This window comes from Entelurus aequoreus, linkage group LG05 (genome assembly GCF_033978785.1).
Source record: "Entelurus aequoreus isolate RoL-2023_Sb linkage group LG05, RoL_Eaeq_v1.1, whole genome shotgun sequence".
NCBI lineage: Eukaryota > Metazoa > Chordata > Actinopteri > Syngnathiformes > Syngnathidae > Entelurus > Entelurus aequoreus.
Window position 1 is genome coordinate 7,594,084 of NC_084735.1, and position 26,490 is coordinate 7,620,573.

A 26,490-nucleotide genomic window follows, 5' to 3' on the forward strand; every position below is an offset into this window, starting at 1 on the left:
TATTACTGCCTTTCCCAATATTTAACCAAAACATTCAGAATCTGTAAAAGCCTGTCAAGATGCCGAAGGTCACTAATTTATATTGTATTAGTCTTTTTCTCAAAAAGTACTCCTCAAATGAGTTGTTGTGATTGATGCTGTATTACTTTCTTTGCCAAGATTTAACCAAAACATTCCTGTTTTTGCTGATATCAGAATCAGATAAAGCCTGTCAAGATGCCAAAAGTCACAAATTTACATTGTATGTGTCTTTTGGTCAAAGATTACTCTCCAAATGTTTTTTTTGTGTGATTGATGCTGTATTACAGTCTTTCCCAAGATTTAACCAAAACATTCCTGTTTTTCTTGATATCAGAATCAGATCAAGTCTGTCTGACGATACAGCGAGGAATTATGCGATACCGGATACATTTGATGATGTCGTCGGGTTCGCACTCAGCAGACATTTGATGCCGTTCCCTAATCAAGTGTCCAGCGGTAGCGCATCGAGGAAGAGGAGGGAGGGCTGGTGAAGAGGAGGAGGGAGGAGGAGCGAGAGTGTAGCAGCTGTGTGTGTGTGTGTGTGTGTGTGTGTGCGCGGAGTCAGTAGAAGAAGAATGCGCGACGTGGCAGCATCACGGTGAGGACGACCATGGCGTGCTTCATCACGCTGTCACCAACTTCTTCTCCCCGCACGCTCACTTTCACCAGGAGAATGCTGCCGCACGGACGCTTCTAGAAGGACCACCATGTTCGGACGCGGTGAGTGCCACCACAACGCTTCTCTTCCCGTGTGTGTGTGTGTGTGTGTGTGTGTGTGTGTGTGTGTGTGTGTGTGTGTGTGTGTGTGTGTGTGTGTGTGTGTGTGCGTGCGCGCTGTTTGAAAGTGAGCCATGAAAAATTCACGAGCTGCTGGTTTAAAAGAAAAAAAAAAAGCCTAAAATAGGAAGCGGCGCCGCACCGCTGCGGAGAAGGATGTAGGAGCGGGTCAAAGGTCATGGCAGGGTTTCACCTGGCCAGGTGTGCGGGTGGACAACAAGTATAGTAGTGGTCCAAACAATATGTCCCCCACGGGAGTCTTCATCCTTCTGAGGGGTTGTATCTTAATGATACCAGGGCGCTAATCACACCATACTGGGAGAATGTGATACCACTGAGGACACAAAACCAAGGGTCGGACATCGGTTTTCCGTATCGGACAACGAGGGGATCACCGTGTCGGGATGCTTTGACGATGCAGCAATACTGCACTCGCTGTAAGGACGATACCTCGTAAATAAAATGTTTGAGGATACTGTACAGCGATTACGTGATACTGGCTAACTGGAAATGACGATATCTAGATGAGGAACTGGAAAAAAGACACATATATTTTTGACAGCCATCACTGTGCCGATTATGTGCCGAAATGTCCTGTCGGTGTTTAGCTCGCCTTTCAAAATAAAATAAAAAGTAGTCCCAATGATAAAAAAAAAAGACGTTTTGATGCTGGGAGAGTGAAAATATGAATACTTGATGTTGGTGTGTGAATGACACTACACCATCTCACATTCTGTCCCACTCATTTAAAAAAAAAAAAAAAAGATTTTTATTCAAAATGTGTATTCATATATTTTTTGTTATTTTGTTTAGCCCCACTTTTTTTTTTTTATTACATTTTTTTTTTTTTTTCGTTTTTGGTTTTGTTTTGTTTAATATTTCTTGTTACTTTGTTTGTTCCACTTATTTTTTTGATACATTTATATAAATATATTTATTATATATATATATATATATATATATATATATATATATATATATATATATATATATATATATATATATATATATATATATATATATATATATATATATATATATATATATATATATATATATATATATATATATATATATATATATATATATATAAAACCTTCATTGTAGCCCGATTTAGCCATTCCTTGACCACTTTTGAGGTGTGTTTGGGGTCATTGTCCTGTTGGAACACCCAGCTGCGCCCAAGACCCAACCTCCGGGCTGAGGATTTTAGCTTGTCCTGAACAATTTGGAGGTAATCCTCCTTTTTCATTGTCCCATTTAAAGCAGCAGTTCCATTGGCAGCAAAACAGGCCCAGAGTATAATACTACCACCACCATGCTTGACGGTAGGAATGGTGTTCCTGGGATTAAAGGCCTCACCTTTTCTCCTCCAAACATATTGCTGGGTATTGTGGCCAATTTTTTTTGTTTGTTATTTATTTTTTTCTACACTCGTTTTTTAATGTTTACAAAAACTCTAAATCTTATTATTTTTTATTATTATTTTTCCTGCTTATTTTCTTACTTATATTATTGTATTAGTTATTTTGTTCTGTCTCACTCAGTATTTTTATACATTTTATTTTTGTTTTGTTAGTTATTTTTTAAAATCAATTTCACAATTTGTATTAAGTTTCGTCCCACTTATGTTTTTATTTGATTTGATTGTTTTGTCAATTTTTTTATTTGTATTTTTTGTCAAAAAAAATTATTTTTATTTTTTGTAAAATTTTTCTTATTTTGTTTTGTTCCATCTTTTGTTTTTGGTTTTTATAAATGTCATCATTTTTGTTTAGGCATTTTGTTTTGTCCCATTAATTAATTTATTTTATTTCATTAAGTGGTTTTGTCCAACTTATTTTTTTGTATAGTATTTATTTAGTTCTGTCCGATTTATTTTGTAATATTAATTGCATTATTTTAATTATGTTATTTAGTTTCATCCCACTTATTTTTTTTGTTTTATTTGATTTAGCTTAGTTTCATTTTTTTGTTTGTTTTATTTTATTATTTAGTTTGGTCCCACTTTTTTGTTTCTGTTTTATTTTGTTACTTAGTTTTGTCCCACTTTTTTTGTTGTTTTATATTATTATTTAGTTATGTCCAACTTTTTTGTTTTTGTTTTATTTTGTTATTTAGTTTGGTCCCATTTTTGTTTCATTTTATTATTTAGTTTGGGCCCACTTTTTTGTTTTTGTTTCATTTTGTTATTTAGTTTTGTCCCACTGTTTTTGTTTTATATGTTTTTCTCCACTTTTTTTCTGTTTTATTTCGCTATTTATTTTTGTCCCACTGTTTTTGTTGTTTTATTTTGTTATTTAGTTTGGTCCCATTTTTGTTTTATTTTATTATTAAGTTTGGTCCCACTTTTTTGTTTTTGTTTTATTTTTATTTATTTATTTCTGTCCCACTTTTTGTTTTATTTTGTTATTTAGTTTGGTCCCACTTTTGTTTTTGTTTTATTTTGTTATTTAGTTTTGTCCCACTTTTTTTGTTGTTTTATTTTATTATTTAGTTAGGTCCCACTTTTTTTGTTATTGTTTTATTTTGTATTTAGTTTGGTCCCATTTTTGTTTTATTTTATTATTTAGTTTGGTCCCACTTTTGTTTTTGTTTTATTTTGTTATGTCCCACTTTTTGTTTTATTTTGTTATTTAGTTTGGTCCCACTTTTGTTTTTATTTTATTTTGTTATTTAGTTTTGTCCCACTTTTTTGTTATACATTTTTTTTCTCCACTTTTTGTCTGTTTTACTTGGTTAATTAGTTTTGTCCCACTTTTTGTTTTATTTTGTTATTTAGTTTGGTTTCACTTTTGTTTTTGTTTTATTTTGCTATTTAGTTTTGTCCCACTTTTTTGTTTTATATGTTTTTTCTCCACTTTTTTTTCTGTTTCATTTTGCTATTTAGTTCGACCCCACTTAATGTTGATGTGTTTGGTTCCGTCCCACTGCTAACTGGGACAAGTAGTGATGTTTCAGATACGGTTGCCACGACGCTGGTCGCCATGACGACCGTGTGATGGCTCCGTTCCCGTCCTGCTGGTGTTGAGGCGTGCAAAGCAAACAAAAGATCCCAGCATCAAAGTGAAAGCCTAAAATAAGTCGGCTATCTTCAACCGGACCTCTCCGAGTCCTTCCAGAACCCTCGTCCTCGTGGCGTGGGGTCAGAGACGGGACCTGACAGGAAGTGATTAGCGCTGTCACCCGGGGAGGATGAAGAGTCGTGTCCGGAGGGGGCTTTCATCTTGATCCGCCTGATGGCGCTGATGATTAGGCCCCGCCCACACAGCCGCCCGGAGGACAAGAAGTGTTTGTTGTTGTTGCTGGCGTTGGCTCGCCACCAGACGCCTTTGGACCGCCGCCTCGCTTTTTGTCTTCTGCGGGCGCCAACGCTCCTCTGCCTTTTTCTTTCCACTTCCCCGCTAAGCTCCTCGCTCAGAACGCCGTCCAAAGTACGGAGTGGCCAAGAACACAAGCAGCTGACGTCCAAACATCAACGTCAGCACTTTTTTTTAATTCATCCCGTCTCAGTTCCAGGCTAAAAATAGACCGTGACTCACGACAGGAAGTCGTCCAAATTATCCTTTTGTTGACGGCTGCTGACAGGAAGTAGTTAGCAGCGTGAAAGGAAGTCACGTTTGTAAGAAAAAAAAGTAGTCATACTTCCTAAAATATTGTTACGAGAAATAATTTAAATTTTACAAGATGAAAGTCGTATTCTGTGAAAAATGTGTCATTTTAGTGGAGAAAGTAAAAGTAATTAAAAATATATATATATATATTTTTTGGACAAGAAATCATTTTAATTTCACAGTAAGAGTTGATCATTGAAAAAAAGATGGACTTGTAATAAAAAAATAAAAAAATCCGCAATAACACGAGAAAAAGGTTGGAATATTATGAAACAAGAAATTAAGTCAAATTTAAAAAATGAAAGTTGTGTTAAGAGAAAGTCGTAATTTTACAAGATGAAATTTTCTAATTTTGTGAGAATAAAAGCTGAGAGAAAAATGTTTTGTATGCTAAATAATATAATTTTTAAAAATGAATAAAAATGAATAAATAAATAAAAATACAAAAATGTGTATATATATATATATATATATATATATATATATATATATATATATATATATATATATATATATATATATATATATATATATATATATATATATATATATATATATAATTTTAATTTTACAAGAGAAGTCAACATATTACAATCAAAAAATTGGACTTGTAAAATATTTTTAGAATTTTTAAAAAATGCTGCAATATTACAAGAAAAAAGTATTAATATTACAAAAAAATGTGTTCCAAGAAATAGTTTTTATTTCACAAGATGGAAGTCAAATCATGTAAAAAAAAGAAGAAGAAAAAAGGAGTAATTTTAGTGGAGAAAGTCGAAGTAATTAAAAAATAAATGTTTTATTTTACAATAAATCATTTTCATTTCACAATAAGAGTTGGTCATTGAAAAAAAGATTGACTTGTAATTAAAAAAAAAATAATTCTGAAATAACACGAGAAAAAGGTTGGAATATTATGAAACAAGAAATTAAGTAAATTTTACAAAATGAAAGTTGTGTTAAGAGAAACTCGTAATTTTACAAGATGAAATTTTCTAATTTTATGAGAATAAAAGCTGAGAGAAAAATGTTTTGTATGCTAAATAATATAATTTTAAAAAAATGAATAAAAATGAATAAATAAATAAAAATACAAAAAAAATGTATATATATATATATATATATATATATATATATATATATATATATATATATATATATATATATATATATGTATATATATAATTTTAATTTTACAAGAGAAGTCAACATATTACAATCAAAAAATTGGACTTGTAAAATATTTTTAGAATTTAAAAAAAATGCTGCAATATTACAAGAAAAAATTATTAATATTACAAAAAAATGTGTTCCAAGAAATAGTTTTTATTTCACAAGATGGAAGTCAAATCATGTAAAAAAAAAAAGAAAAAAAAAAGGAGTAATTTTAGTGGAAAAAGTCGAAGTAATTAAAAAATAAATGTTTTATTTTACAATAAATCATTTTCATTTCACAATAAGAGTTGGTCATTGAAAAAAAGATTGACTTGTAATTAAAAAAAAATAAATTCTGAAATAACACGAGAAAAAGGTTGGAATATTATTAAAGTTAAAGTTAAAGTGCCCATGATTGTCACACACACACTAGGTGTGGCGAAATTATGAAACCACTTTTTGAATCATTTTAATTTCACAAAAGGATTTGATGATTTATAAAAATATGGACTTTTAATAAAAATGTAAAGAATCTGCAACAACACGAAGAAAAGTTTGAAATATTATGAAACCACCTTTTTTATTTTTTATTTTTATTTTTTTCAAAGAAATTAGATCAATTTTACAAAATTCAAGTCATAATTTTACAAGATAAAAGTTGAATTTAAAAAAAAAAAATTTAAATTCAAAAAAATATTTTTGATCAAATTAAAAAATAGAATTGTACAATAAATTGTTGCAATTTTACAAGATAAAGTTAATACTTTGAGATTAAGATTTTTAAGGGGAAAATGACCAAAAAAAAATTGAATTCTAACAGCAATTATTAATATTTTATAAGAGTTGTATAATGACAATAAAAAAAAGTTGGACTTGTGAATAATTTTTTGATGAAAAAATATTGCCACTAAGAAAAAAAACACAAAAAAATGTTGCAATTCAACAAGAGGAAATTGATAAGGAAAATACAATTGGAATATTTTGAATTATTTTTTTTTTAAATCTGAATTTTACCAGTAAGTATTTATATTTTTCAACAAAAAAATATATTTTTTCCATGCAAAAAAAAAATATTGTTTTATTTTTACGTGACATTTCTCCATTTTTACAAGATGAAAGTCGTATTCTGAGAAAAAAATTTGTCATTTTCACAAAAAGAGGTGTGTGTGCATGTGTGTGTGTGTGTGTGTGTGTTACATAAAAAACCCAGCAGAACACAAAAGAGAAACAAAATTGCATTTTGTTGTCATTTTGGTGGAACTAAAAGAAGTTTGACATCCATGCCGACATCCTGACAACCAGCGTCAGCGTTAGCATTAGCGCACAGCGAGCGATGGCGTTCGTCTTCTTAAAGCGTCAACACGGCTCATCAACAAGCGTGCGTGTCGCTACTGGAGTCCAACGCCACAAACGGCTCATGTTGAGCACCCGCCGTGTGCACCTCATCCTGGCGGTGCGGAGACAAGATACTTAACGTTCAAACTGGAAAACTTTGTCATTTTTTTGCAAATATTAGCTCATTTGGAATTTGATGCCTGCGACATGTTTCAAAAAAAGCTGGCACAAGTGGCAAAAAAGACTGAGAACGTTGAGGAATGCTCATCAAAGACATATTTGGAACGTCCCACAGGTGGGATGTATAGTAATGTTTTTCGGATGAATTGTTTCAGGAAAGTAATTTTACAGAATGAAAACCCGAATTTTTGAGGAAAAAGGTCGTACTCCCACAAGAAAAAAATGTTTGTACGAGAAAAAAAAGAAAAAAATTTTTACAAGAAAATGCTAACATTTTATAAGACATAAATTCAGAATTTTACGTAAATGATGTTTTTCAAAGAAATTATTGAAGAAAAAATGTATTCGACAGAATTTAAATTTGCAATTTTTTGGGAAAAAAATGTCATACTCCCACAAGAAAAAAATGGAGAAAATGTTGCATTTGCTCCAAAAAATATCAAACATTTAGAATAAATTATTTCGATTTACAAAAACGTGGACTTGTAAAAGAAGAAAATGCTGCAAAGTTACAAGAAAAAAGTAGGAATAAAAAGAAAAAGGTTAAATTATTATAAGAAAGTAATTCTACGAAATTATTACAATTTACAAGATGAAAAATTTGTAATTTTAAGGGGGAAAATCGAAATAAAGCAAAAAAAATTGAATTTTACAACAAACCATTTGAATTTCACAAGAATGAAAAAAAATGGACTTGTATTTTTAAAAAAATAGAAAATGCTCCAAGTATACGAAAAAAAAGTTTGAAACTTGTAAACAAGACTTGATTTCAATTTAGGGTTAGAGGAAAGTTGTCGTATTATAAAAAGTTGTCATTTTACAACATAAGAGTTGCACTTTTTTTCTGAGGAAAAAAAGGTTGTACTTCCACAAGAAAAAACATTTTCAATTGAAAACAACCTGAATTGTACAAAAAATGTAAGTAAAAAAAAAATCGGAATATTACAAAAAAATGTTTTTACCAGTAATTATTTCAATTTAGAGGAGTCGTAATATATTAAAATAAAAAAAGTTAGACTTGTGAATAATTGTTTGATGAAAACAATTTTTATTTTTATTTTACAAGAAAAAAACCCAAATTTGACACAATTTTTTTTTGCAATTTTACAAGTTTTTAACTAAAAAAATTAAGTAAAAAAAAAAATCAGAATATTACAAAAAATGTTTTTACCACTAATTATTTCAATTTTACAAGAGGAGTCGTAATATTACAATAAAAAAGTTGGACTTATTAATAATTGTTTGATGAAAACTATTTTAATTTTATTTAATTTTATTTTTTTTTTACGAGAAAATGATCGTAATATTACGAAAAACAATTTTTACAACCTAATTTTTTCATTTTATATTTTGAGAAAAATGAATTTATTTATTTTTATTTTACAAGTAAAAAAAACCTAATTTTACACAAAAATTATTGCAATTTTACAAGTTTTTAAGTAAAAAAATTAAGTAAAAAAAAAAAAAAAAAATCGGAATATTAAAAAAAATGTTTTCACCACTAATTATTTCAATTTTACAAGAGGAGTCGTATTATTACAATAAAAAAAAGTTGAAATTGTGAATAATTGTTTGATGAAAACTATTTTTATTTTTATTATTATTTTTTTTACGAGAAAATTGTCGTAATATTACGAAAAACTATATTCCAACCTTATATTTTTTATTTTACTTTTTTTATTTATTTTTTATTTCATTTTACATTTTGAGAAAAATGCGTTTTTTACAAGGAAAAAACCCAAATTTTACAAATTATTTTTTTTCCAGTTTTATAAGTTTTTAACTAAAAAAATTAAAAAAAAATAAAAAAATCGGAATATTACAAAACATGTTTTTACCACTAATTATTTACATTTTACAAGAGGAGTCGTAATATTACAATAAAAAAAGTTGGACTTGTGGATGACTGTTTGATGAAAACTATTTTTATTTTTATTTTTTAACAAGAAAATGGTCGTAACATTATGAAAAACTATTTTTCCAACCTCATTTTTTCATTTTACATTTTGAGAAAAATTTTAAAAAAATTTACAAGAAAAAAAAACAAACTTTACACAATTTTTTTTCTAATTTACAAGTTTTTAACTAAAATAATTAAGTAAAAAGAAAAAATCGGAATATTACAAAAAATGTTTTTAACAATAATTATTTCAATAATTATATTACAATAAAAAAAAAGTTGAACTTGTAAATAATTGTTTGATGAAAAAAAAAGTTTTATATTTACATTGTTTTTAATGAAAAACAATTTTTTATTTAACATTTTGAGTAAAATGCTTCTTTTTTTTTTTTTACAAAAAAAAACCAAACAAATTTTACACAAAAAAAGCTGATTAACTTTGTTGAGAAAAAAACTTACATTTACCGGAATTCTAGCGATTAAAATGGTCAAATAAAGTCATTTTTGATGTTTAATAAAAATTAAAAAAACCTCATTGAAGCTCTTAGAGGACACTTCACTTGCTCGTAATCTGGAAAAATGTCCTCTTTAGAAGCACGTTAAGTGTTCCTACATCTCACCATGTTCCCTGAACGCATCATCACACGACTCTTCCACATGACCTGAACGCCCCATGCAGCACGCCGCCACGCAGCGCCACCCATAAGTCAGGAAGCGTGTGGAACGCCACTTTTTGTGTCCAAACACTTCATCAGCCATCATCAACTTGACTGAACACACACACACACACACACACACACACACACACACACACACACACACACACACACACACACACACACACACACACACACACACACACACACACACACACACACACACACACACACACACACACACACCCACACACACACACACAGCGCACTTTAAAGCTGCAAGCTTAAAGTGTTTGACTTGATAAACGTGCTGACATTTGCATATTCAAATGAAACAGTGGGACTTTCACAATAAGAGCTGGAGGCTAAAATCAATATGGTGGAGGTTGTGTGTGTTGCCATGGCGACTGTGTTGCGGAGGAGAGTTCCACAAAGTATGTGCAAGAGATGTGCGAGTCATTCAAATCAGTTTGGAATTATTAAAAAAAAAAAATTATTACTCGCATCTGCTAACGCTAGCTAATTAAAAAAAGTTCTCAGGTGACGAGCTGTCACTAATTGCTACTAATCACATTTGATTGTGCTCCAACGCAGTTCAAGCCTAGCGGTAATTGTTTTGAGTGACACCTAGTGGTCACGACAATTCATGAAATTCAGCTCATGACGCAGTAAGTTGCATGGTGCGGACACGTTTGTTACTGGATACTTTCTAATATGTAAGTCATATGAACTGTGATTATTTAACACTTGTTTATGTTGACAAATGTTGACACAGTGTTGTTTAAAACGTGACAGTGAATGCGACACAGGCTGTTGTTTGAAGTGTGACAGTGAATGCATCACACAGTGTTGTTTACAATGTGACAGTGGATGCATCACACAGTGTTGTTTCCATTGTGACAGTGAATGCATCACACCGTGTTGTTTACAATGTGACAGTGAATGCATCAAACATTGTTGTTTACCATGTGACAGTGAATGCATCACACAGTGTTGTTTACAATGTGACAGTGAATGCAACACACAGTGTTGTTTACAATGTGACAGTGAATGCATCAGACATTGTTGTTTACCATGTGACAGTGAATGCATCACACAGTGTTGTTTACAATGTGACAGTGAATGCATCACACAGTGTTGTTTACAATGTGACAGTGAATGCAAAACACAGTGTTGTTTACAATGTGACAGTGAATGCAACACAGGCTGTTGTTTAAAGTGTGACAGTGAATGCATCAAGATAGTGTTGTTTACAATGTGACAGTGAATGCATCACATATTGTTGTTTACAATGTGACAGTGAATGCATCACACAGTGTTGTTTACAATGTGACAGTGAATGCAACACAGGCTGTTGTTTAAAGTGTGACAGTGAATGCATCACTCATTGTTGTTTAGAATGTGACAGTGAATGCAACACAGGCTGTTGTTTAAAGTGTGACAGTGAATGCATCACACATTGTTGTTTAAAGTGTGACACTGAAGGCGTCACACTGTGTTGTTTACAATGTGACAGTGAATGCATCACACATTGTTGTTTACAATGTGACAGTGAATGCAACACAGGCTGTTGTTTATAGTGTGACAGTGAATGCATCACTCATTGTTGTTTACAATGTGACAGTGAATGCATCACACATTGTTGTTTAAAGTGTGACCCTGAAGGCGTCACACTGTGTTGTTTACAATGTGACAGTGAATGCATCACACATTGTTGTTTAAAGTGTGACACTGAAGGCGTCAGACTGTGTTGTTTACAATGTGACAGTGAATGCAACGAAGGCTGTTTTTTTAAATGTGACAGTGAATGCATCACACATTGTTGTTTACAATGTGACAGTGAATGCAACACAGGCTGTTGTTTAAAGTGTGACAGTGAATGCATCACACTCTGTTGTTTACAATGTGACAGTGAATGCAACACACATTGTTGTTTACAATGTGACAGTGAATGCATCACACATTGTTGTTTACAATGTGACAGTGAATGCAACAAAGGCTGTTTTTTTTAATGTGACAGTGAATGCATCACACTGTGTTGTTTACAATGTGACAGTGAATGCAACAAAGGCTGTTTTTTCAAATGTGACAGTGAATGCATCACACTGTGTTGTTTACAATGTGACAGTGAATGCAACAAAGGCTGTTTTTTTAAATGTGACAGTGAATACATCACACTGTGTTGTTTACAATGTGACAGTGAATGCAACAAAGGCTGTTTTTTTAAATGTGACAGTGAATGCATCACACTGTGTTGTTTACAATGTGACAGTGAATGCAACAAAGGAAGTTTTTTTAGATGTTACAGTGAATGCATCACACTGTGTTGTTAACAATGTGACAGTGAATGCAACACAGGCTGTTGTTTAAAGTGTGACAGTGAATGCATCACACTGTGTTGTTTACAATGTGACAGTGAATGCAACAAAGGCTGTTTTTTTAAATGTGACAGTGAATGCATCACACATTGTTGTTTACAATGTGACAGTGAATGCAACACAGGCTGTTGTTTAAAGTGTGACAGTGAATGCATCACACTCTGTTGTTTACAATGTGACAGTGAATGCAACACACATTATTGTTTACAATGTGACAGTGAATGCATCACACATTGTTGTTTACAATGTGACAGTGAATGCATCACACATTGTTGTTTACAATGTGACAGTGAATGCAACAGAGGCTGCTTTTTTAAATGTGACAGTGAATGCATCACACTGTGTTGTTTACAATGTGACAGTGAATGCAACAAAGGCAGTTTTTTTTAAATGTGACAGTGAATGCATCACACTGTGTTGTTTACAATGTGACAGTGAATGCAACAAAGGCTGTTTTTTTAAATGTGACAGTGAATGCATCACACTGTGTTGTTTACAATGTGACAGTGAATGCAACAAAGGCTGTTTTTTAAATGTGACAGTGAATGCATCACACAAGGGTCCGGTCACAGCCTCAACCAAACAAACGATTGGCCCGCTCAGCACGAAGACTCGGGTCTGGCACGCGAGATTCTGCGCTAACGCAGTTCAAGCGTAGCGGTAATTGTTTTCGGCGACACCTAGTGGTCACGACAATTCATGAAATTCAGCTCATGACGCAGTAAGTTGCAGGGCGCGGACACGTTTGTTACTGGATACTTTCTAATATGTAAGTCATATGAACTGTGGTTATTTAACACTTGTTTATGTTGACAAATGTTGTCAGTATCGTTCGATTACCACTACGTATTAGCTTGAGTGCTATTGTGTGCTTAGCTGCCGCGTAGCAGCTCGCTCCATGTAGCCTGGAGCCTAGCATGTTTACCTTTTTTTGTAAATGACTGAACGCCTCCTGAGGCTTGTTAGCTTAGCAACAGCACACCTGGTGGTGCATGCAGGTAAACAGGTGAGATCCCCGCGAGGAAAGGTGCTGACTCAGCATGGCGTGATCCTCCCCGTCTCCTCCTCGTCTCCTCCTCGTCTCCTCCTCGTCTCCTCCTCGTCTCCTCCACGGTCTCAGTGGATCGCAGAAGCCACTAAAAAAACAACAACTCCTCCCCGAAGAGAAGTGCTTGCCATTGTTTGCCGTCGCGCCGCATTTCACAATAAAGCGTCACGGGGGAAAGAAGCGTGAAATGTGTTCCCCACGCAAATTGTCTGTATGATTTATAATTATGCTGTCGCTATTAGCGCCTGTTGGCGAGCACCTTGACCTCACTTCCTGTCATACGTGACGTTTTATGGACTTTTTTCTTCTTTTTCCTACTCAAACCACATCAACAGTCACGTCTTTCACTATTTGAAATGTGACAGTGAATGCAACACAGACTCTTGTTTAAAGTGTGTCAGTGAATGCATCACACAGTGTTGTTTACAATGTGACAGTGAATGCAACGCAGGCTGTTGTTTCAAGCGTGACAGTGAATGCATCACACAGTGTTGTTTACAATGTGACAGTGAATGCAACTCAGGCTGTTTTTTTTAAGTGTGACTTTGAATGCATCACACAATGTTATTTACGACAGAGTGAATGCAGCACAGACTTTTGTTTACAGTGTGACAGTAAACGCATCACACGGGCGTATTTACAATGTGATATTGAATGCAACACACTTGTTTACAATGTGACTGTGAATGCACCACAGGCTGATATTTAAAGTGTGACAGTGAATGCAACGCACCGTGTTGTTTAAAGTGTGACTGTGAATGCAACACAAATGGTTGTTCACAATGTGACAGTGAATGCACCACAGGCTGTTTTTTAAAGTGTGACAGTGAATGCAACACAGGCTGTTGTTTACAATGTGACAGTGAATGCAACACAGGCTCTCGTTTAAAGTGTGTCAGTGAATGCATCACACAGTGTTGTTTACAATGTGACAGTGAATGCAACGCAGGCTGTTGTTTCAAGCGTGACAGTGAATGCATCACACAGTGTTGTTTACAACATGACAGTGAATGCAACTCAGGCCGTTTTTTTAAGTGTGACTTTGAATGCATCACACAATGTTATTTACGACACAGTGAATGCAGCACAGACTTTTGTTCACAGTGTGACAGTAAACGCATCACACGGTCGTATTTACAATGTGATATTGAATGCAACACACTTGTTTACAATGTGACTGTGAATGCACCACAGGCTGATATTTAAAGTGTGACAGTGAATGCAACGCACCGTGTTGTTTAAAGTGTGACTGTGAATGCAACACAAATGGTTGTTCACAATGTGACAGTGAATGCACCACAGGCTGTTTTTTAAAGTGTGACAGTGAATGCAACACAGGCTGTTGTTTACAATGTGACTGTGAATGCAACACAGGCTGTTGAGACAATTAAGGAATCACACCGTGTTTTATACAGTGTTTACAATGTGACAGTGAATGCAACACAAGCTATTGTTTTAAGTTCATCAGTGAATGCATCACACTGTGTTGTTTACAATGTGACAGTGAATGCAACACAAGCTATTGTTTTAAGTTCATCAGTGAATGCATCACACTTTGTTGTTTACAATGTGACAGTGAATGCAACACAGGCTGTTGTTTAAAGTATGTCAGTGAATGCATCACACTGTGTTGTTTACAATGCGACAGTGAATGCAACACAGGCTGTTGTTTAAAGTACGTCAGTGAATGCAACACAGGCTGTTATTTAAAGTATGTCAGTGAATGCATCACACTGTGTTGTTTACAATGCGACAGTGAATGCAACACAGGCTGTTGTTTACAACATAACAGTGAATGCAACACAGGCTGTTGTTTAAAGTACGTCAGTGAATGCATCACACGGTGTTGTTTACAATGTGACAGTGAATGCAACACAGGCTGTTGTTTAAAGTACGTCAGTGAATGCATCACACTGTGTTGTTTACATAGTGACAGTGAATGCATCACAAGCTGTTGTTTAAAGTACGTCAGTGAATGCATCACACTGTGTTGTTTACAACTAGACAGTGAATGCAACACAGGCTGTTGTTTAAAGTACGTCAGTGAATGCATCACACTGTGTTGTTTACAACTAGACAGTGAATGCAACACAGGCTGTTGTTTAAAGTACGTCAGTGAATGCATCACACTGTGTTGTTTACATAGTGACAGTGAATGCATCACAAGCTGTTGTTTAAAGTACGTCAGTGAATGCATCACACTGTGTTGTTTACAACTAGACAGTGAATGCAACACAGGCTGTTGTTTAAAGTACGTCAGTGAATGCATCACACGGTGTTGGTTACAATGTGACAGTGAATGCAACACAGGCTGTTGTTTAAAGTACGTCAGTGAATGCATCACACTGTGTTGTTTACAATGTGACAGTGAATGCAACACAGGCTGTTGTTTAAAGTATGTCAGTGAATGCATCACACTGTGTTGTTTACAATGCGACAGTGAATGCATCACACTGTGTTGTTTACAATGTGACAGTGAATGCAACACAGGCTGTTGTTTAAAGTACGTCAGTGAATGCATCACACTGTGTTGTTTACAACTAGACAGTGAATGCAACACAGGCTGTTGTTTAAAGTACGTCAGTGAATGCATCACACGGTGTTGGTTACAATGTGACAGTGAATGCAACACAGGCTGTTGTTTAAAGTACGTCAGTGAATGCATCACACTGTGTTGTTTACAATGTGACAGTGAATGCAACACAGGCTGTTGTTTAAAGTACATCAGTGAATGCATCACACTGTGTTGTTTACAACTAGACAGTGAATGCAACACAGGCTGTTGTTTAAAGTACATCAGTGAATGCATCACACGGTGTTGTTTACAATGTGACAGTGAATGCAACACAGGCTGTTGTTTAAAGTACGTCAGTGAATGCATCACATCGTGTTGTTTACAATGTGACAGTGAATGCAACACAGGCTGTTGTTTACAACATAACAGTGAATGCAACACAGGCTGTTGTTTAAAGTACATCAGTGAATGCATCACACGGTGTTGTTTACAATGTGACAGTGAATGCAACACAGGCTGTTGTTTAAAGTACGTCAGTGAATGCATCACATCGTGTTGTTTACAATGTGACAGTGAATGCAACACAGGCTGTTGTTTACAACATAACAGTGAATGCAACACAGGCTGTTGTTTAAAGTACGTCAGTGAATGCATCACACTGTGTTGTTTACAACTAGACAGTGAATGCAACACAGGCTGTTGTTTAAAGTACGTCAGTGAATGCATCACACTGTGTTGTTTACAATGTGACAGTGAATGCAACACAGGCTTTTGTTTAAAGTACGTCAGTGAATGCATCACACTGTGTTGTTTACAATGTGACAGTGAATGCAACACAGGCTGTTGTTTAAAGTACGTCAGTGAATGCAACACAGGCTGTTATTTAAAGTATGTCAGTGAATGCATCACACTGTGTTGTTTACAATGCGACAGTGAATGCAACACAGGCTGTTGTTTACAACATAACAGTGAATGCAACACAGGCTGTTTTTAAGTGCCACAGTAGACGCACCACCGTGTTTTTTTACAGCCTTTACAATGTGACAGTGAATGCAGCGCCGTGTTATTTACAGCGTCAATCACAGCCTGCGACAATGTAGCGTGACAGTAAACGCAACGTAGTCGTTCAACGTGCATCAGTGAATGCGTCACGCCGTGTTGTTTCCAGTGCTCGCAGTGAGACGGCACACAGTGTTGTTTACTATGCCACAGCAAATCCCCGCGTGGAAGCAGGACATTGAACGCAGCACATGATTTGTTTGCAATGTGACAGAGAATGTTGACTACGAAGACTCAATAAGAGTTTGATTGAAAGTTCTTGCTTGTCTTTCAATCTTAATTCTTCAGTAGTCAAATATTTTGGAGACTTTTGCACACAGCGAGCTTCATCATAAAGCAACACATGGAGGAGTTTGGTGCGGAGGAAGGACAATTGCTGACGTGACAAATAATTGCCGAGTAATATGTTTGGGGGGTGACACCAGGGTCAGTGTTGCAGCCGAGACGTAATTACCTCAGCTGTCAATCAAAAAGCAGCCAGTCTGCACACACACACACACACACACACACACACACACACACACACACACACACACACACACACACACACACACACACACACACACACACGCACACACACAAGCTGACTTGACTTTCAAATGTGCTGTGAGATGTGCTGTTGTTTAAAGTGTGACAGTGAATGCAACACGGGCTGTTGTTTAAAGTGTGACAGTGAATGCAACACGGGCTGTTGTTTAAAGTGTGACAGTGAATGCATCACACAGTGTCGTTTACAATGTGACAGTGAATGCATCACACAGTGTTGTTTACAATGTGACAGTGAATGCAACACAGGCTGTTGTTTACAATGTGACAGTGAATGCATCACACACTCTTGTTTACAATGTGACAGTGAATGCATCACACAGTGTTGTTTACAATGTGACAATGAATGCATCACACAGTGTTGTTTACAATGTGACAGTGAATGCATCGCATAGTGTTGTTTACAATGTGACAGTGAATGCATCACACACTGTTGTTTACAATGTGACAGTGAATGCATCACACAGTGTTGTTTATAATGTGACCGTGAATGCATCACATACTGTTGTTTACAATGTGACAGTGAATGCATCGCACAGTGTTGTTTACAATGTGACAGTGAATGCAACACAGGCTGTTGTTTACAATGTGACAGTGAATGCATCACACACTGTTGTTTACAATGTGACAGTGAATGCATCACACAGCGTTGTTTACGATGTGACCGTGAATGCATCACATACTGTTGTTTTACAATGTGACCGTGAATGCATTGCACAGTGTTGTTTACAATGTGACAGTGAATGCAACACAGGCTGTTGTTTACAATGTGACAGTGAATGCATCACACACTGTTGTTTACAATGTGACAGTGAATGCATCACACAGTGTTGTTTACAATGTGACAGTGAATGCAACACAGGCTGTTGTTTACAATGTGACAGTGAATGCATCACACACTGTTGTTTACAATGTGACAGTGAATGCATCACACAGCGTTGTTTACAATGTGACCGTGAATGCATCACATACTGTTGTTTTACAATGTGACCGTGAATGCATCACACACTGTTGTTTACAATGTGACAGTGAATGCATCACACCGTGTTGTTTACAATGTGACAGTGAATGCAACACAGGCTGTTGTTTACAATGTGACAGTGAATGCATCACACACTGTTGTTTACAATGTGACAGTGAATGCATCACACACTGTTGTTTACAATGTGACAGTGAATGCATCGCACAGTGTTGTTTACAATGTGACAGTGAATGCATCACACAGTGTTGTTTACAATGTGACAGTGAATGCAACACAGGCTGTTGTTTACAATGTGACAGTGAATGCATCACACACTGTTGTTTACAATGTGACAGTGAGTGCATCACACAGTGTTGTTTACAATGTGACAGTGAATGCAACACAGGCTGTTGTTTACAATGTGACAGTGAATGCATCGCACAGTGTTGTTTACAATGTGACAGTGAATGCATCACACAGTGTTGTTTATAATGTGACCGTGAATGCATCACATACTGTTGTTTACAATGTGACAGTGAATGCATCGCACAGCGTTGTTTACGATGTGACCGTGAATGCATCACATACTGTTGTTTTACAATGTGACCGTGAATGCATCGCACAGTGTTGTTTACAATGTGACAGTGAATGCAACACAGGCTGTTGTTTACAATGTGACCGTGAATGCATCACATACTGTTGTTTTACAATGTGACCGTGAATGCATCGCACAGTGTTGTTTACAATGTGTCAGTGAATGCATCGCACAGTGTTGTTTACAATGTGTCAGTGAATGCATCGCACAGTGTTGTTTACAATGTGACATGGAATGCAACACAGGCTGTTGTTTACAATGTGACAGTGAATGCATCACATACTGTTGTTTTACAATGTGACCGTGAATGCGTCGCACAGTGTTGTTTACAATGTGTCAGTGAATGCATCGCACAGTGTTGTTTACAATGTGTCAGTGAATGCATCGCACAGTGTTGTTTACAATGTGACAGTGAATGCAACACAGGCTGTTGTTTAAAATGTGACAGTGAATGCATCACACAGTGTTGTTTACAATGTGACAGTGAATGCATCACACAGTGTTGTTTACAATGTGACAGTGAATGCATCACACAGTGTTGTTTACAATGTGACAGTGAATGCATCACATAGTGTTGTTTACAATGTGACCGTGAATGCATCACATAATGTTGTTTACAATGTGACAGTGAATGCAACACAGGCTGTTGTTTAAAGTGTGACAGTGAATGCATCACACAGTGTTGTTTACAATTTGACAGTGAATGCATCACACACTGTTGTTTACAATGTGACCGTGAATGCATCACACAGTGTTGTTTACAATGTGACAGTGAATGCATCACACAGTGTTGTTTACAATGTGACAGTGAATGCATCACATAGTGTTGTTTACAATGTGACCGTGAATGCATCACACAGTGTTGTTTACAATGTGACAGTGAATGCATCACATAATGTTGTTTACAATGTGACAGTGAATGCAACACAGGCTGTTGTTTAAAGTGTGACAGTGAATGCATCACACAGTGTGTCAGTGAAGGCATCACACAGTGTGTCAGTGAAGGCATCACACAGTGTGTCAGTGAAGGCATCACACAGTGTGTCAGTGAAGGCATCACACAGTGTGTCAGTGAAGGCACCTCACAGTGTGTCGGTGAAGGCATCACACAGTGTGTCAGTGAAGGCACCTCACAGTGTGTCAGTGAAGGCATCACACAGTGTGTCAGTGAAGGCATCACACACAGAGAAAAGAAGAGGTAAAAGACGACTACATGAATGTCTGACACACACACACACACACACACACACACACACACACTTGGCGTGTGTTCCACTGTGAGGCGCAGACAGGAAGTATGAAGTGGTGTTACACTGTGAGGCGCAGACAGGAAGTATGAAGTGGTGTTACACTGTGAGGCGCAGACAGGAAGTATGAAGTGGTGTTACACTGTGAGGCGCAGACAGGAAGTATGAAGTGGTGTTACACTGTGAGGCGCAGACAGGAAGTATGAAGTGGTGTTACACCGTGAGGCGCAGACAGGAAGTATGAAGTGGTGTTACACCGTGAGGCGCAGACAGGAAGTATGAAGTGGTGTTACACCGTGAGGCGCAGACAGGAAGTATGAAGTAGTGTTACACTGTGAGGCGCAGACAGGAAGTATGAAGTGGTGTTACACCGTGAGGCGCAGACAGGAAGTATGAAGTGGTGTTACACCGTGAGGCGCAGACAGGAAGTATGAAGTAGTGTTACACTGTGAGGCGCAGACAGGAAGTATGAAGTGGTGTTACACTGTGAGGCGCAGACAGGAAGTATGAAGTGGTGTTACACCGTGAGGCGCAGACAGGAAGTATGAAGTGGTGTTCCACTGTGAGGCGCAGACAGGAAGTATGAAGTGGTGTTACACTGTGAGGCGCAGACAGGAAGTGACGACCACGCGACGCGGCGGGAGGCATGTGCGGCGACACAGCAGGGGGGCCAGACAAAGATGGCGGCAGCTTTCACCAGATGAAGAAGTTTTGGTCATTTATTATTGACTTCCTGTCTGCCTCCTCCTTTGCTCAGCTGTTGCTAGGCAGGAAACACTCCCAGTGAAGAAACACCAGTCAGGTGTTCAACTCTGCAGGGGGCGCCTCCACGAGGAGGGGGGAAATAACGCAAGCTAAAATAGTCGCTGCCTGTCACTACATTGTGACTTTATTTGTACGCCCCCTCATGGTGATGACTTTATTTGTCTCCTGCGTGCGTGTGTGTGTGTGTGTGTGTGTGTGTGTGTGTGTGTGTGTGTGTGTGTGTGTGTGTGTGTGTGTGTGTGTGTGTGTGCTTCTCCAAATGTTTGTTTTCTTTAATCTGGCTGACTTCAAAGGACCACATGAGGAGGCTGGAGGCTTCTGGCATATGGACGCTAAACGAAGGAGCACACACACACACACACACACACACACACACACACACACACACACACACACACACACACACACACACACACACACACACACACACACACACACACACACACACGCACACACACACACACACACACTGAGGTGAATGTTGTGTTAGTGTGAGCGGGAAGGAAAAGTGGGTTGATGGAGCGTGTAAATGGGTGGAGGAGGGTCTGGCATGCACTTTACTTCAGTGGGAATAGACACTTCAGACAATAACAACTGTGTGTGTGGGGGGGGGGGGCAGGGGGCGGCACACACACACACACACACACACACACACACACACACACACACACACGCACACACCCATGAAGACTCACAAACATCTTAAAAGAAGTATTTGAGCGCACCAACCACAGGATATGACAGCAGGATCGGTGTTGTAGTTTGCATGCCAGACCACTAGTTGGTGCTGCACCTCAGTGTCTGTGTTGGCCTCCGGTCCACTGGGAGGCAGCATGAAGGAGAGTTTCAGAGCTGGAGTTTGTTTGTAGAGGAAGTAGAAGAGGAGGAAGGGAGAAAAGGGAAAAGGATGTAAATGAGAGTGAAAACGACAAGAAGAGAAGGAAGAAAAAGAGGAAGAAGATGTAGAAAAAGAGAGACAAAGAAGAAGAAGAAGAAGAAGAAGAAGAAGAAGAAGAAGAAAGGAAAAAAGAAGTACAAGTAAAGTAGGAAGAAGAGAACAAAAAAGCGGAACAAGAAAAAAAAGAAGAGGAAGGAAAAAAAGGGAGAATAAAAAATAGGAGGAAGAAGAAAAAGAAGAGGAAGAGGAAGAAGAAGAGAAATAAGGATAGGAATGAATTGGGGGAGACAGAAGAAGAAGAAGAAGAAGAAGAATGATCAAAAAAGGGGATGAAGGAAAAAAAGAGAATGAAGAAGAGGAACAACAACAAGAAAAGGAAGACAAAAGTAAGAAGCACAGGAATAAGAAGAAACAGAAGAAGAGGAAGACTAAGAAAAGAAGAAGAAGAAGAAGAAGAGCAAGAAGAAGAAAAGGAAAAGGAGAAGAGGATGAAGATCAATTGTAAGAAAACTCAAAATAGGAACATAAATAACTTTAGGAAGAAAAAGAAAAGGAGGAAGGAGAGGAAGATGATAAAGAAGAAGAGGAAGAAGTGAAGGAGAAGAGGAAGATGAGGAGGAGGAAGAAAAAAAGAAGAAGATGAAGATGAGGAGGAAGTGAAGAAGATGAGGAGGAAGTGAAGAAGATGAGGAGGAAGAAGAGGAAGTGAATAAGATGAGGAGGAAGTGAAGAAGATGAGGAGGAAGAAGAAGAAGAGGAAGAAGAAGAACAAGAAGAAGAAGAAAAAAGAAGAAGAAGAGGAGGAAGTGAAGAAGATGAGGAGGAAGAAGAAGAAGAGGAAGAAAAAAGAAGAAGAAGAAGATGAGGAACAAGTGAAGAAGATGAGGAGGAAGAAGAAGAAGATTAAGAAGAAGAAGAAAAAAAGAAGAAGAAGAAGAAGAAGAAGAAAAAAAGAAGAAGATGAGGAGGAAGAAGAAGAAGAGGAAGAAGAGGAAGAAAAAAGAAGAAGAAGAAGATGAGGAAGAAGTGAAGAAGATGAGGAGGAAGAAGAAGATTAAGAAGAAGAAGAAAAAAAGAAGAAGAAGAAGAAGAAGAAGAAGAAGAAGAAAAAAAGAAGAAGATGAGGAGGAAGAAGAAGAAGATTAAGAAGAAGAAGAAAAAGAAGAAGAAGAAGAAGAAAAAAAGAAGAAGATGAGGAGGAAGAAGAGGAAGAGGAAGAAGAGGAAGAAAAAAGAAGAAGAAGATGAGGAAGAAGTGAAGAAGATGAGGAGGAAGAAGAAGAAGATTAAGAAGAAGAAGAAAAAAGAAGAAGAAGAAGAAGAAAAAAAGAAGAAGATGAGGAGGAAGAAGAGGAAGGGAAGAAGAGGAAGAAAAAAGAAGAAGAAGATGAGGAAGAAGTGAAGAAGATGAGGAGGAAGAAGAAGAAGATTAAGAAGCAGAAGAAAAAAGAAGAAGAAGAAGAAAAAAAAGAAAAAGATGAGGAGGAAGTGAAGAAGATGAGGAGGAAGACGAAGAAGAGGAAGAAGAGGAAGAAAAAAGAAGTAGAAGAAGAAGAAGAGGAAGAAAAAAGAAGAAGAAGAAGAAGAAGAGGAAGAAAAAAGAAGAAGAAGAAGAAGAGGAGGAAGAAGAAGAAGATTAAGAAGAAGAAGAAAAAAGAAGAAGAAGAAGAAAAAAAAGAAAAAGATGAGGAGGAAGTGAAGAAGATGAGGAGGAAGAAGAAGAAGAGGAAGAAGAGGAAGAAAAAAGAAGAAGAAGAAGATGAGGAGGAAGTGAAGAAGATGAGGAGGAAGAAGAAAAGGAAGTATATGTATATATATACACATATATACATATTTATATAGGTGTATATATGTAGGTATACATGTATATATATATATATATATTTACATACATGTGTATATATATACACACACACACACACACGGGCAGCACGGTGGAGGAGGGGTTAGTGCGTCTGCCTCACAATACGAAGGTCCTGAGTTCAATCCCGGGCTCAAGATCTTTCTGTGTGGAGTTTGCATGTTCTTCCCGTGTGACTGCCTGGGTTCTACTCCGACTTCCTCCCACCTCCAAAGACATGCACCTGGGGATAGGCCCCTCCCACCTCCAAAGACATGCACCTGGGGATAGGCCCCTCCCACCTCCAAAGACATGCACCTGGGGATAGGCTCCTCCCACCTCCAAAGACATGCACCTGGGGATAGGCCCCTCCCACCTCCAAAGACATGCACCTGGGGATAGGCCCCTCCCACCTCCAAAGACATGCACCTGGGGATAGGCTCCTCCCACCTCCCTGCCACCCCGAAGGGAATAAGCGGTAGAAAATGGATGGAGTCACACCCCCATCCTCAAGTCTGTGATTGCATCATTTCTATCAGGGCTTGTATTACAGCTGTAATCTGTGTGTGTGTGTGTGTGTGTGTGTGTGTGTGTGTGTGTGTGTGTGTGTGTGTGTGTGTGTGTGTGTGTGTGTGTGTGTGTGTGTGTGTGTGTGTGTGTGTGTGTGTGGTGAAGCTTTCCTCTGTGTAATTAAAAGTTGATGTGTGTTAAGATGAGCTCCTCCCTTCAAATGACCTCATTACATCATGCAAACATGCATTACATCATGCAAACATGCATTACATCATGCAAACTGACATGTACTACGACAACACACTGTATGTAAGTGTACTACATGTATGTTACATATACTGTATGTAAGTATACTACATGTATGTTACATATACTGTATGTAAGTATACTACATGTATGTTACATATACTGTATGTAAGTATACTACATGTATGTTACATATACTGTATGTAAGTATACTACATGTATGTTACATATACTGTATGTAAGTATACTACATGTATGTTACACACAGTATATTACAGTGTTGGGTCTTTGCCAGTGCCGTGGTGTCCTTGAGCAAGTCACGTGGTATAAAAACTGAGCGGTGCACCAGCAACCTTCAGAGTCACAATGTGAACACAATTGGGGGAAATTCAATTCACAGTTTTTGAAATCAGTTGCCATGGTGACAGTGCGGGCCACCTGCGTGTACGTGACTCCACCTGACATTAGTGCACACACACACACACACACACACACACACACACACACACACACACACACACACACACACACACACACACACACACACACACACACACACACACACACACACACACACACAAGAACAAAACTCCTCTGTTCTCTCTCTCTCTCTCTCTCTCTCTCGCCCACCTTCCTGCCATGGGGACTGACAGGTGACACAACAGGCGGCGTCATCCTGTCAAAGTAAAAGCCTTAGATCGGGGCTTTTATTTTGAAATGGGGGAGAGGGTGAGCAGCAGCTTACGTTTGTATCAACAAATTGTTGTTTTTGTGAAATAGTCTGGAGACGTTTGGTCACATGACAGTTGATGTGTCAAACCATGCTGAGCGCACAACAATAACACACACAACAATGACACACACAACAATAACACACACAACAATGACACACACAACAATGACACACACAACAATGACACACACCAATAACACACACAACAATAACACACAACAATAACACCCACAACAATAACACACACAACAATAACACACACAACAATAACACACAACAATAACACACACAACAATAACACCCACAACAATGACACACACCAATAACACACACAACAATAACACACACAACAATAACACACACAACAATAACACCCACAACAATGACACACACCAATAACACACACAATAATAACACACAACAATAACACACACAACAATAACACACACACCAACAACACACACAACAATAACACCAACAACAATGACACACAACAATAACACACACAACAATAACACACAACAATAACACACACAACAGTAACACACACAACAATAACACACACAACAATAACACACAACAATAACACACAACAATAACACACAACAATAACACACACAACAGTAACACACACAACAATAACACACACAACAATAACACACACAACAATAACACACAACAATAACACACACAACAATAACACCCACAACAATGACACACACCAATAACACACACAACAATAACACACACAACAATAACACACACAACAATAACACACACAACAATAACACCCACAACAATGACACACACCAATAACACACACAACAATAACACACAACAATAACACACACAACAATAACACACACACCAACAACACACACAACAATAACACCAACAACAATGACACACAACAATAACACACACAACAATAACACACAACAATAACACACACAACAGTAACACACACAACAATAACACACACAGCAATAACACACAACAATAACACACAACAATGACACACACAACAATGACACACACAACAATGACACACACCAATAACACACACAACAATAACACACAACAATAACACCCACAACAATAACACACACAACAATAACACACACAACAATAACACACAACAATAACACACACAACAATAACACACACAACAATAACACACACAACAGTAACATACACAACAATAACACACACAACAATAACACACACAACAGTAACACACACAACAATAACACACACAACAATAACACCCACAAAAATAACACACAACAATAACACACACAATGATAACACACACAATAATAACACAACTACTACAATTTGCAATTCCTACTGGAAGTGTGTGTGAATAACAGTCTATCTGCACAACTGCCAACATGTGTGAGTGGAAGTGCAACATATACATAATAAATGATAAATGGATTATACTTGTATGACGCTTTTCTACCTTCAAGGTACTCAAAGCGCTTTGACACTATTTCCACATTCACA

General features: G+C 36.9%; 1 protein-coding gene across 1 annotated transcript in view; it reads left to right on the plus strand.

Annotated features, from left to right (window-relative positions):
* The first annotated feature begins 533 nt into the window (after window positions 1-533).
* Window positions 534-26,490, plus strand: part of LOC133650105 (reticulon-4 receptor-like 1) — a 47,990-nt gene continuing 22,033 nt past the window's right edge. Inside the window, exon 1 of the mRNA XM_062046933.1 lies at window positions 534-741. Coding sequence (XP_061902917.1) covers window positions 729-741 — 13 coding nt within the window. The 5' untranslated portion in view covers window positions 534-728. The remainder of the gene's footprint in view (window positions 742-26,490) is intronic.